Here is a 12,656-nt window from a genome sequence, read left to right on the forward strand (position 1 = left end):
GGGTGTCTGTGGAAGGGGGCTGGGGTCCCCGTCACTGGGCAGGGCCCCCGTGGCTGGCTGGGGGTGGGGGTACAGGTAACAGGGGGGTGCTGAGGGCCCCCGTGGCTGGCTGGGTCTGGGGGAGTCTGTGGAAGGGGGCTGGGGGTACAGGTAACGGGGGTGCTGGGGTCCCCCTCACAGGACAGGGTCCCCGTGGCTGGCTAGGGGTGGGGGGGGTATCTGTGGAAGGGGGCTGGGGGTTCAGGTAATGGGGGGATGGGGTCCCCCATCACTGGGCAGGGCCCCCATGGCTGGCCGGGCCTGGGGGTGCAGGTAACAGGGGGGTGCTGAGGGCCCCCGTGGCTGGCCGGGCCTGGGAGTGTCTGTGGAAGGGGGCTGGGGTTACAGGTAACAGGGGGGTGCTGAGGGCCCCCGTGGCTGGCCGGGCCTGGGGGTGCCTGTGGAAGGGGGCTGGGGGCTCAGGTAACGGGGGGTGCTGAGGGCCCCCGTGGCTGGCTGGGTCGGGGACGGAGGCGTAACCAGGGCAGGGGGCGGCCGGGGCGCTCGGGTCCCCCCCCGCCCAGACAGGGGCCAGGCCCGGTCTCTTACCCCGGCGGCGGCGGCGGCTCCTCCAGGCCCGCGGCGGCAGCAGCCGAGCCAGCCCCGCTCGGGGCCGGGCAAAGCGGAACCAAAAGCGCCTCGGGCGGGGGGCGGGCCGGCCCCTCCCCGCGCTCCGCGCTCCCCGCCCCCGCCGGCAGGTGCAGCCCGCGGCGCTCTCCGCCCGGGCCCGCGGCGCCCCGAACCCCGGGGCCAGGCTGTGCCCGGCCGGTCGGGCCTGCGGGTTTCGGTTCCCCCGTGGCCGCAGCCGGGGCCGCTGGAACAGTTTGTACCGAGACTCAGAGCGGCCAGGCCGGGTCAGACCCAGGGTCCATCCGGCCCCGTGTCCCGCCTGCCGACCGCGGCCAGCGCCAGGTGCCCCGGAGGGAATGAACCGAGCAGGGAATCGTCAGTGACCCCTCCCCTGCCCAGCCTGGCTAACAGCCATGCATGGACCTGGCCTCCAGGAACTCCGCTGGCACCTTTTTTTTTAACCCTGTTCTAGTCTTGGCCTTCACAACATCCTCTGCCAAAGAGTTCCCCAGGTTGGCAGTGGACCCTTTGGAGGTGGAAATGTATTTCTGAGGTTGGGACCGGGAGCAGGAGTAGGGAAGCATGCCATTCTCCCCCACTCCCACAGCAACGCCAGGGGTGTTTTTGTGCAGGTGTGCAGCAAACCTGTAGCCTTGTCAGTCCACTGCCAGTGAGCAAACTGTGCCCTTTAACAGAAAATAGAAGAAATTTTATGCCTATATTCAGAATTCTGTACAGTAGCCAAGGGTGGTTTACCACCACTGGAAGATTTGGAGTAGACTGCACAAAAATTTCACTGATGGGTGTCATAGGAAGATTGATGCTGGCTGAGAGGAGGATGTTTCAGGAAAGTTGAAACAGTAATTAAATAGAAAGGAATAATACAAAGAAATACCAAATGGATTTTACCTGCCAACACTACGAAAGGATAGCAGAGTAGATCAGCACATTTGGGTCCATTATATGATGATGTAATCCAGCAGGCACAGCTACGGTTATGCTATGGCCACAATCACATTTCATTAGTTTGGTGTTTAGCATTGTCTACACAGGACTTTTAATCCCCTGCTGTCACTGCCTCACTACTACTGTAGAGAACTGCCGAGAGTATCTAGGATTAGTTAAAGGTGCCCTGTTAATACCACTCTTATTCTCAGCACTGCCTCCAGCTGTGGAATTGCAGAGGGTTGTACAACAGTGGGAAGTTTTAGGCTGTGTCATAGCCTGTGTGTCACTGCTCTTACTTGGTTGGCTTAGGGCCTCAGCATGCCTTTGGACACTGGTTGCAGCTCAACAGAACTATGATAAAAGTCAAACAGCAGCAGTTTCTACCAGAACAATAGCAACAGAAAGAAGAAATGAACCAAGATGTCCACTTTAATCACAGCTGGGAGTAAGAAGTTTGGCACAGACTATATCTGTAGAGTCATAATGCTCAGCAGCTCCATAGAAACATTAGTTAAGTGACTCACCATCTTTGTTTACCCTTGCTGTATTTTTCCCCTTATCTGTCAAAGGGATTGCACAAGGGCCCTCACCAAAGCTGTGCCAAAACTGGAATTGTTCAGAAACTTTGTTCCCTGCTTCCTGCTCTCAACCCTGACTAACGTACATGAAGTTTTTTCTTGATAAGTAATCTGCATGGTGGGACAGTCAATCACTAGTTAAGTGAAAGAAAAAAAAAAGACAAGGTATCCTACTAGTTCATAATATTAAAACTGTACTTGTCACCCCCATGGTGTCACTGCAAGGCTACCAAGTGCACTTTAAGAGTTTGATGAACAACAAATAGTTAAGAATTTTATTATAAGGACTGAGGCAAAGATTTTTTTTTATTTATTTTTTTTTACATCACATTTGAAGACTTTAAAGTGCTTATTCTAAATAATATACAAAGACCATATCTGCACTATGGAATATATTATAAATTATATCATGCATTCATTAACAAAATATACAAAGCCAACAGAAATAACTCTTAAGTCCAAGCATACATTATCTAAAACGATCAGGATACAGGAGAATGGATTAGAGTTATAACAGTAAAACTAACCCAAGCATTATGGAGGGGGAAACTAAAAAGAATAGGTCTTGCAAACTTGAAAGGGTTTCAATCTCAAATGAAGTGTGTTACTTGCAAATCTTTCAGTGTTTAACAATTACTTAAATTAGCTCGAATGGAAAATTGTTTAAAAAGCAACAAACAAAAAAACAAACACCCCACCCTCAGTATGAAGGTATGTATTAAGAGGAAAAAGTTTTTCTTGTTGAACAATCCAGGTCAAAGTAAGATGCTTACCAGCAACTGAACTTCATCCTCACCATTTCATTCTCTGTAAGATCGAGCTATAACACTACAGACCAGAGTTTGCACACATACTGTAGGTGATGGAAAAGTATTAAACTGTAGTTTTATCAAGTGAGAAATTATCTAGAATTGGTCCACAGCACATAGAAATGTACTGGGGAAAAAAAACACACTGCAAAATAGTCCCACTGTATTTCAAAATAAAGGTTTAACAATTTATCTAGCATCTTCTATAAAAATAGGTTTTAAACAACAAAATTGTATCTGATACATATTTTCTTTTAATACTTTATTTAATAGAATCTAATTTATATTTGTATGGCTAATGATTATTATATAGTCAATCAAAATACTGATACTGCTTTGGACTGTTTAGCCACATCCTCTCAAAACATTAACACCTTAAATAGAAGCAGCAGAGATCAGAATTTAACATGTTTTCAATACTGTCAATGGTCTGAGTTTTGCTGTAGCAAGGAAAAAAATTCACTTAAACCATGACAGATTCAAAATAAGAATGTAGTCAACACTGCTGTCAAATCCAAATGGCTGGGTTCCAAGTTACAAAGCACCAGCACACTACTGCACAGCAGTGGATTCTGATGGTTTCTTGTCATTCCCAAGAATCAAACCCTAGCCCCGACGGGTTTCAAGGGGAATTATTTTCTCAGGTTTTCATCTCTCTCAAATACTGCACATAAGCTGCAATGGCACTGTATCATACAGTATAACTGTATACAATATATTGTAATTGTTACACAGTATAACCTGATTCATCAAGAGACTGGGTACTTAATGCTGCTGGGGATAATGCTTTTTTAAAACCAGAAGTCAACCAAATCCTACCTCTCACTCCTACTCACATTCCCAAACATAACTAGAATTCACACCCCTACATAGGCCTGACCGATCACATTCTTCAGTTCTTTATCACTAAAGCAGGAGGTTTGCACTGCAGTGATTTGGAAAAATAAGTGTCAAACTGTCATCCTTTGCAAAAGGTCCCTAAGGATTCATAGGTGGACTTTTTCCTACAGTTCTATTCTCCTTTTAGGAAAATATCTTACGTAGGCTATATGACTTTTTGTTTCTTTGCTGAAGAAATACATTTTGTACTATTCACCATTACAGATACTGTTCAGAAGCTGCTGGTGAATTAATTCTCATGCTTCATTCTATCGACAATGAAATTAAACAATGAAATTTCTGACCTTCATTAACTACATTTAAATTAACATTGGTTATATTTTCAGTATTTTAAAATAAATTTTAATCATGGGGTTTTTTAGGTGTCTCATGTGAGCACCCCCTTTCTTTTCTTTTTTTTAAAAAAAAAAGAGTGCTTAGCATGTATTTTTAATTTATTAGTACTTCTATCATGCATTGGAAATGTAGATTACTTTAAAAAAAAATCTCAGCAGAAGTGGCAACCTCCTAGCTGTGTGTAGATTTTGAAGATTAGGTGAGACATTTAACAGCAGTGTCTGGCCCCTCTTCCCAATGTTTGTTCATGCTGAGGTCAGCAAAACAAAATATCCCAACTGCCTAAAAACAACTTACACAGTAAAAGAGTTGTGTTGGAGAAGTTTTAAATAATTCTGCTGAACTCCTAGATACAAGAGATTTAGTATCAAATCAGATTTAAAAGTTATTCAACTATCTATCCAGTGTCTAAAGCAAAGTTAAAATTCTGGTCTTTGATTCATAAAATTCTGAGACGCAAGTGGTGTGTTTGAGATTTCAGTGAAGGAACAAATCAAGAATTCAAGAAAAATGGAAATGAAGTGCTTCTATCCCCCAACCCCAAAACAGAAGGAAGCCTGGGAGTAGTCTGCTGCTGTGATGTTTAATAACAGTCTGGTCAAATATGGGTGCTTCGGCTACCAGGAGGAGTCAGTATCTGCTGGTGTACCAGTCATTGTTATTGATCTGAAGCAATTCGGTAACCACTTGCACTATGTTATAGTTGTGTTTCTTCAGCAGTCTCAGGTTTAACTGCCTGTCACAGAATCCCATCTCACATAGATTGGCTAGGAGAGTGGCAGTCTGCTCCTCTGTATTTGTAGACTGCTTAAAGAAAAGAGAACCCTTTAAATTCAAAATACGGAATTGACTGAAGTCATCTCTATTTCAAAGCAGAAAACTTAAAAATACTTTATAAAAAGAGATTAAAGCTGATCTTAGCTTTATTTGCAGCTGAACTTGTTTACAGTCTCTGATATTTTAAATGACCTCACTTTTTAGGGTCTCATTTAGCAACTGAGAATTAGTCTGCATGGGCCATCTAGCACAGCTGGTTAGTGCATTAGCCATTCAGAGATGGATTAAAGTATCGACTCATGTTCCAAATGAATCAAGGTTACCATGTCCTACCCTACTGAAGTCAAGAGGAGGATCACCCCTCAAACTATGCTTTTTGGGGCAGGGCCCAGGTACAGCCACCTTTTATATGTGGTTGTACATTTCATCACCCTACATAAAAAAAATGTGTATGAAGAGCAATCAGAAAGGGGTAGAACTGAAGTCATGTTGGGGAACTTGAAATGTCTGCCAGCACTATGGCTAGTACTAAGCAGTGCTACTGATTTCACAATAAGCACCAAATGTCCTAGTTTACAGAACATTTTAGAAAAATCAGTGTTCTCTACCCAGAAACATCTGGTTTATTTTATTTTAATGATATATCAGCATGTGTTTAGAAATCAATGCAAGTTACTTGCTGGAGAAAACCTAGAATGATCCTAGGACCGTGAGCAAATCATTATTTTAATGAGTAACTTGGTTATTTTCACGAGTAACTAAAGAACCATTATATGCTCACTGGCCAGAAGATGGACTAGATGGGAAAAAGACCTCAATGGGGTATGTCTACACTGCAGTTAAAAACCCTTGGCTGACCAATGTCAGCTGACTTGGGCTGTCAGGGCTCAAGGTAACAGGCTGTTTAACTGCTGTGTAGACATTCAGCCTTGGGCTGGAGACTGGGTTCTAGGACACTGCAAGGTGTCAGGATCCCATAGTTCAGGCTGCAGCCCAAGCCCAAAGGTTTACAGCACAATTAAATAGTCCCAGGAGCGCTGCGAGCCTGAGTAAGCTGGTCCAGGCCAGCCGCAGGTGTCTAACTGCAGTATAGGCATACCCTAAGAGGTCTCTCCCATTTGCAACTTTTATGGTTCCATGCTGTCAGGAAAAACAGTGCAAAGAGACTTATAATAGGGAGGTAACTCAGTTCCTTGCTATATTGGAATATACGAAGCCTTAAACAGCTGCTGAGATTTATTAGTGGTGGAAATAACAGTGAAATGATTAGCCAATCCCAAAAGGCATACACAACCAAGCAACAGATGACTGTTATTACACTAGATAAAACAAGGGCCTGCGGATACTCTAAAGAAGTCATGGGCTGAATGGGACACAGGTGATTCACTGAAAGGCAACTGATTTTTCTAGGCTGAGTGGTTGAAACAATTCTCCTTCTTGCAATTGGCTGAAAGTTACATTACATTGGAATATTATAACATCAGCTGTCCAACTGCATCACTATCTTATACAAGTCACTCCCTCCAATAGCTTCCCCTCAACTCAGTCAACAACACATAACTGTAAATCTGTCCTGGCAAAGGAAATAGCATATCCCTCATTTTTGCATCTTAAACTGCAGACTAGAAATAAACCTTCCAGACACTGGAGTCAATGTGATAACCATACAGAGCTCAGCTCTGGCAGTTCAGCCCTTTTGACATGATCCGACTTTTCAGATTTACTTGGTAATTAAGCCAGTTATTGCTTTGTATGAACTGCTAGGATTACTAATGTCCCCCAATCAACCAGCTGTTTGGCTTTCCTGAAGTAGTCAGGGAAGCTGTGCTTGAGTCTGCAGTTGAAACAGTTACTGCCAAACCTGTTTAATATTTTCCTGTTCCAAGAGTAAAAGGACAGGAGTTTTACCCCTATACAGGGTAACAAACTCACATAATTAATATTTGTAATGCAAAGGTTAAAGTTCTAAAAAAACAAAAACAAAAAACCTCCACCCATAGTGCATCAGAAAACGAGAGATACACGTACCTGTTCTGCAATGGACTGTCCAGCAAACAGTGCTTTGTAGGCAGAGGCAGCAACAGACAAAGCTCCTTTAACCAGTCCTCCTGCAATGCTGCTTCCTTGGGGGTGTCTGTGGAGAAGTGTGATGTTATCTGAAGTCAGTAAAGGCAAAAAAGTGTATTTCACTTATGGTATCTTCCTGTTAGAGAACCTACTGAGATTTAAGTCTCATTGGAGAAAATGGGGTATTATCCCCATCATTCAGGGGGAATCATTCAGAAGCTATTTGTGAAGGTCAGTCCATTTCTTTCAAGACACCTTATCAACACGTTTTATGAAAGTATAGAAAGAGTGCATTCAAGACACACTTAACAGCTTTCTACAGTGGAACTATTCTTTGCTTGCCCACAGAGAACTACAGGGTTGTACGTGGGTATGTAGCAGCATACTGTGTTGCCTGCCAAATACCTCTCTCAGAACAATCCTAACACCCAGATTTGCCATTACCATTTCTGGTCTCTATTGGTGCCATCTACTTAACCAGATACTGTGCCTGGTCTCTTGACCATTTTCTGTTTAGATTACTATGCTGTACATCCAACTCCCAACATCTTTAGAAGTTGGTTGCATTCTCACTGTGTCTTTAGTTTAAATTTTTCCCAAGAATCTGAAAGACCTGGAGGCAACAAACCAGATTTTCAGAAGGACTCAGCTCCAACAGAAGCATGCAAGTCAAGGGCCAGATTTTCAAAGTGCTCATCAACTTTGGCCCCTTCATTTAGGTGCATAAATCCGAGCAGAGCTCTTTTAAAGATCTGGCCCCATTGAATTCGGCACTAATTTCTGAAATCGTGAATTGAACGTTGCTAAGACAGGCTCCCTCTATCTCCACAGTTTACAAAGAGAACCTATGCGCTTAATTGCTTCTCTTAGTTCAAAGAGATGGAAGGCCAAAGTGCATCAATTCTGAAGTGATAACTGATTGGTTTCAATTACCTTGTGTATTCTGGGCACTTTGATTTATTATTATTTACAATTCTTGACGGTCCTGGTCCAGGAAAGTCTTCATATCTAGGCTCTAGAAATAAATCAAAACAAGTGAGCAGGTGCAGTCAACGAGCATATTAGACAGCTGAGGTTTGCGCATGTGAACTGAAGTGAGTAGTGAGGTTCCTACAGTCCACAAGAAACTACGTTTAACACAGATATCACAAGCTTGTAGGCAGACAGTTCACCATACTCTAAGCTGGGTGCTGCAGCTATCCAGTGTTTGGGGATCATGGGATCATGGGATAAGAAGAGAGGGAAAGTACAGGGGTACTTATCTTTCACCCCCACTGCCCTTTTTCCCCTGCACCCTCTGCATTCAGAAAGCACCACTGAGACAGACTGATTTCCACAGTCCCACATCTGCCTCAGCAACATCTGCCTCAGCAGATCTGTCTTTGCCAGAAAATGTGGTCAGGATTAGCTAGCACATCTCCAAATCCCTCCCTTCAGGCACACATCTACTCAAACAAGAAGTTAACCATTGCTGGTTGGATAAACTGAAAAGTAGAAAGGGATCATTTGTGTATAAAAGAATCATTCTGACTGTATGCTGTACGACTTTACCCCCAAAGAATTTATAGTATAAAAGACAAACATACAAAGAGCGTGGGGAGAAACTTTGCCTCTATGGCAACTGGCAGGTTTTAGACACTACTTTAATAGAAATAATATGCTGCAGAACCCAACAAACAGGTGACAACAAGTAGCCCATGTAGTTAACAGTATATGTTATGAAGCAGCCACCTATGGAATTTATAATATATGCTGCAGGTACCTTGTCTTATTTGATCAGGAACAGTTGAAGGTATTTCCTCTGTAAATGGCAAATTTGCTTTTTGGAGACCATGACTCTGAAGAGAAGAGGGGTTCCTGCAAAAAAAAGGTTATATATAAAAACCATGTAGAAAGATACAGAAGCAAACACCGCAAACCTCAGTTCTGGAGTCAGTACAGGCTGTACAGAAGATTCTTCCTTTGAACGGTACAGCAGGATCTGAGACATTCATACTTGCATATATACTTTTCAAACAGCACAAATTTAACTTTTTCAGTTTGCACACAGGGCTCAGGCTCAGTGCCCCATAGACATAGAATTTCTATGTTTAGCACTTTTGTTCTTGTCACAGTAGCACCCACACCCTCCATACCTTTGTGGCTGGGGTAGGGTGCTGACGATCTCTGGGGTCAACAGTACTGCATCCAACGTCTGTGAAGTTGTTAAGATGTCGTTGATATTATGGACCCGAGGCTGGCTCTCTCCTTCTGGGATCACCATCTCCATGTCAGTATCCATCGCTCTTTCCAAACTGGGCTGAGAGAGGGCAGAGCTATACATAGACTCTCCCAGCGGACGGCTGGTATCGAAGCACTCAGGGAGAATGATGATATAATCCTCTGAAGAAGCAGAGGACACTTGGCTTTGAACTTCATCTTTAACATCCTCCTCCTCTTCATACTCTGCATCACTAGGCTCCCCACTGAGATTTGCTCCATCAGACACTGCAAGTTTCTCTAACAGAAGAAAAAGAACGGTGTACTAGAATTTTGCCATTAAGACCAGCCTGACAACAAAGGCACCATTTGCCTACAAACACAAAACAAGAGCTCAGAAAAAACGGCAGGACCTTTGGTGCCAAGGCTGGCCAGGTTTTCTTCCCTGTGTGCACGTGGTGATGGTGTGGCCTGTCGACTGGCTGGGAAGCAGACCTTGTCTAAATGACCTTGGCATGAGATTAGTGGGGTTGCACTTTGTCTTTGCTACTGCCTGGCCTTCCAGCTGTATATCAGGTTGTTTATCCAGTGCTCACACCGGGACAGAGGGGTGAGGAACTGCACTAGGCCTGGGTACTTGAAGTTAGAAAGGCGTTGTGACACTGCATCCCATATTCTTCACAGTGATATTATTATAATATGATCATGGCATAATTATGATGCATTTTGTACAAGATGGGCCATGTGAGGGGTTATTGGAAACATTATGATTTGCTGAATATGATTATCCTATTTGTATGCATGTTTCATTTTTGTATCTAAAGTTATGAATATTGACTATGTATCTGTATTTCAAATGTGCTTACTCTGGGGGACTCCAGAACTAGCCTTCCAGGTACAACAATGAAGCCAGACAGTGCTGATTGCCCATCAGCAAAGACAATGGACCCTGAAAGAACTTAACCTTCCTGTAAACATTCCAGACAGTCTATATGGCTCCTATGACTCCGCAAGTTAAGCAAGGCCATGTGACTCCGAACTTCCATCTTGGGATGTCTGTATTTTTCCACAAACTGGTCTAGGAACCAAGTTTAAAACAAAGGGTTCCTGCCATATGCTAGAGCAATATAAGGCAGAGAGAGACATCTTCTCTTGTTCTTTACTCCTCACACAAGAGGACTCCTGGAAACACCTGAGGAACAAAGACTGAACTGGGGGAAGTGCTGGACACAGGCTAAAGGGATTTCTAGTCTGCATATGAGAAACTTGGGGAATCCAAGCAATAAAGCAAGTGCAGCTTGTGCTTTAAGAATCTGCAAGCCTGTTTGTACCATCACTCAGGGTGAGAAACTACTAATGTATATCCAATCTATCTAGTATGTTAAGCTTAGTTTGCGTTTTTGTTTCTTTACTAGGTAATCTGCTTTGATCTGTTTGCTATCACTTGTAATCTCTCTTTTGTAGTTAATAAATTTGTTTTTGCTTTATCTAAACCAGTGAGTTTGAATGAAGTGCTTGGAAATCTTAGCTCAAGGGGCAAAAGCTGTTGCATTTCCCTTCCACATTGGGTGGGAGGCGAACTGGATAATAAATTCATACAGGTCAGGGTTTTGACCAGGGCAGGAAGGTACAACTCTGGGGTCCTACACTGAGAAGCGGGTGGTTATTTTGGCTGTAGCCTCTCAATTGTTGGTTCATGCAGTGGCTGGTCAGAGAGCCTGCATGTAACTGCAGCTGGGTGTGTCCCTGCCTCTGCGATTGCTGGTGGAGGTGTAGGACTGGGAGCGGGTCTGCAACTTGTCACAGCAGCATAGTGTGAGAGGAGTCCAGGCTGGTGAGTCAGAGCGCTCCATGGTACCCCAGTTCCAGGTGGCACCCCAGGGAGAACCTGTCACAGCTACCTCCAGAAGTGACCAGGTAGTAGCTGAAACCTCACAACCACACAGATCAATTGGGCTTGCAACTCACCTCCTTAGGGACTGACTGACTGCAGAGTACAGATCTACAGAGTGCACCCCATCCCGTGGAAAAAGTGAGAGGATGTGAGAAAGGGACAGGTCGTATTATTAAGTGAATGCAAAATGCAACATGCACACTAATTACAGTGAGGACTTAGAAATCTGAGCCTGATTTTCAGTCTTTGGCTAGGTATGCACCTATACACAGATTACCAACTATCAACACAAAGAAAGAAGTGCTCCCATCTAGTTGTGCACACTGGGGCCATGTCTATACTTACAAGCTTACAGCCGCGCCGCTGTAAGAGCGCTTATGTAGCTGTGTTATGTCAACAGGAAAGAGCTCTGCTGTCAACATAATAAAACCAGCTCAATGAGCGGCAATAGCTAAGTTGGCGGGAGAGCATCTCCTGCTGACATAGCACTGTACACACGAGCGCTTCTGTCAGTGTAACTTATGTTGCTATGGGGTGTTTTTTTTTCACAACCTGGAGTGACAAAAGTTTTTCCGACATAAATGCTAGTATAGATATGGCCTAACACGGACACAGGCTGAAAACCAGGCCCTTCGCCTAGTGTTATAACAGGCACCTACCCAACTAGAATTCCCCTTTCAAGTTTTCATTAGCCCGCTATAGTTTAATTCCATTTTGCAGAAGAAAACTGTTTCTAGTGCTGCTCGGCTAGAGTACAGACACAGATTTTTTTAACGCAACAATGATTCCCTTCCACGGACTTCTTACTGTACTTCAGAGTTTATCACAATTTTTATCATGGGATCCATTATAGCTTTAGAGTCATTAGAGTCAGGCAGTCAAACACACCTTTGACCCCACTGATTTTTTTTTTTTAAGGCAGTTCTAAATCAAAACAAGAATTACTTTGAGAGAAGTCCTGTCCTGTGTTAAGAAGGAGGTCAGATAGGATTATCACAGTGGTCCATTCCGGACTCAGAATCCATTTCACTTACCAAACCTATTTTCTTCTGTCTGTTGGCTCTTTGACCCCATTTCCTTGGGTTTGGAAGCGGAATTACTTTTTGTCCTAACAGCTTCTTCACTTTTTACACTGTAACTGAAGGTGTCTTGTAGTGTTTGCAGGGAGCCTAATAGAAGAAACAGGAAGAACAGTTAAAATGCCGTACGCACCTTCAGGGTGAGGCAATTTCTTACCAAGGTTCAGCTGCACAAAATTAAATAAAGCCACAGAACTCAGCTGAGGGGAGCACTCACTCTGCAGTGATTTCTTCCTTTGAGGGGGTTTGTGGTCAGGTGCAGCATCTAGGGTGAGTGAGCGTATAACTGTTTCACATACAAACTGAGTCCCACTCATGTCCTCCTCCCCTTCTTCCAAGTTCACTGGATGTTCAGCCTTCATTTTCACCATGTGAGCATCTGCAGGACAGCAGGCTTCAATTAGCACTTTGCAAGTGAAGTACTCCAGGTTATTTTAGTACAGCTAGAGGAATGTATCAC

General features: G+C 43.9%; 1 protein-coding gene across 11 annotated transcripts in view; it reads right to left on the reverse strand.

The window, feature by feature from the left end:
- Positions 1–2,423: 2,423 nt before the first annotated feature.
- NBR1 (NBR1 autophagy cargo receptor) overlaps positions 2,424–12,656 on the reverse strand; it is a 28,510-nt gene continuing 18,277 nt past the window's right edge. For 9 of the 11 annotated variants that reach the window (XM_044999572.1, XM_044999567.1, XM_044999570.1 and 6 more), the window contains 7 exons: positions 12,414–12,575; positions 12,152–12,286; positions 9,160–9,523; positions 8,787–8,881; positions 7,958–8,039; positions 6,986–7,091; positions 2,424–4,987 (listed from right to left, as the gene is read on the reverse strand). In XM_044999572.1, the coding sequence (XP_044855507.1) occupies positions 4,811–4,987; positions 6,986–7,091; positions 7,958–8,039; positions 8,787–8,881; positions 9,160–9,523; positions 12,152–12,286; positions 12,414–12,575 (1,121 nt within the window). In that variant the 3' untranslated portion in view covers positions 2,424–4,810. Of the gene's footprint in view, positions 4,988–6,985; positions 7,114–7,957; positions 8,040–8,786; positions 8,882–9,159; positions 9,524–12,151; positions 12,287–12,413; positions 12,576–12,656 lie in introns of those variants that run through there. The other 2 variants (XM_044999568.1, XM_044999574.1) reach the window with 2 other exon arrangements.

This window comes from Mauremys mutica, chromosome 25, assembly GCF_020497125.1.
Source record: "Mauremys mutica isolate MM-2020 ecotype Southern chromosome 25, ASM2049712v1, whole genome shotgun sequence".
Lineage (NCBI taxonomy): Eukaryota > Metazoa > Chordata > Testudines > Geoemydidae > Mauremys > Mauremys mutica.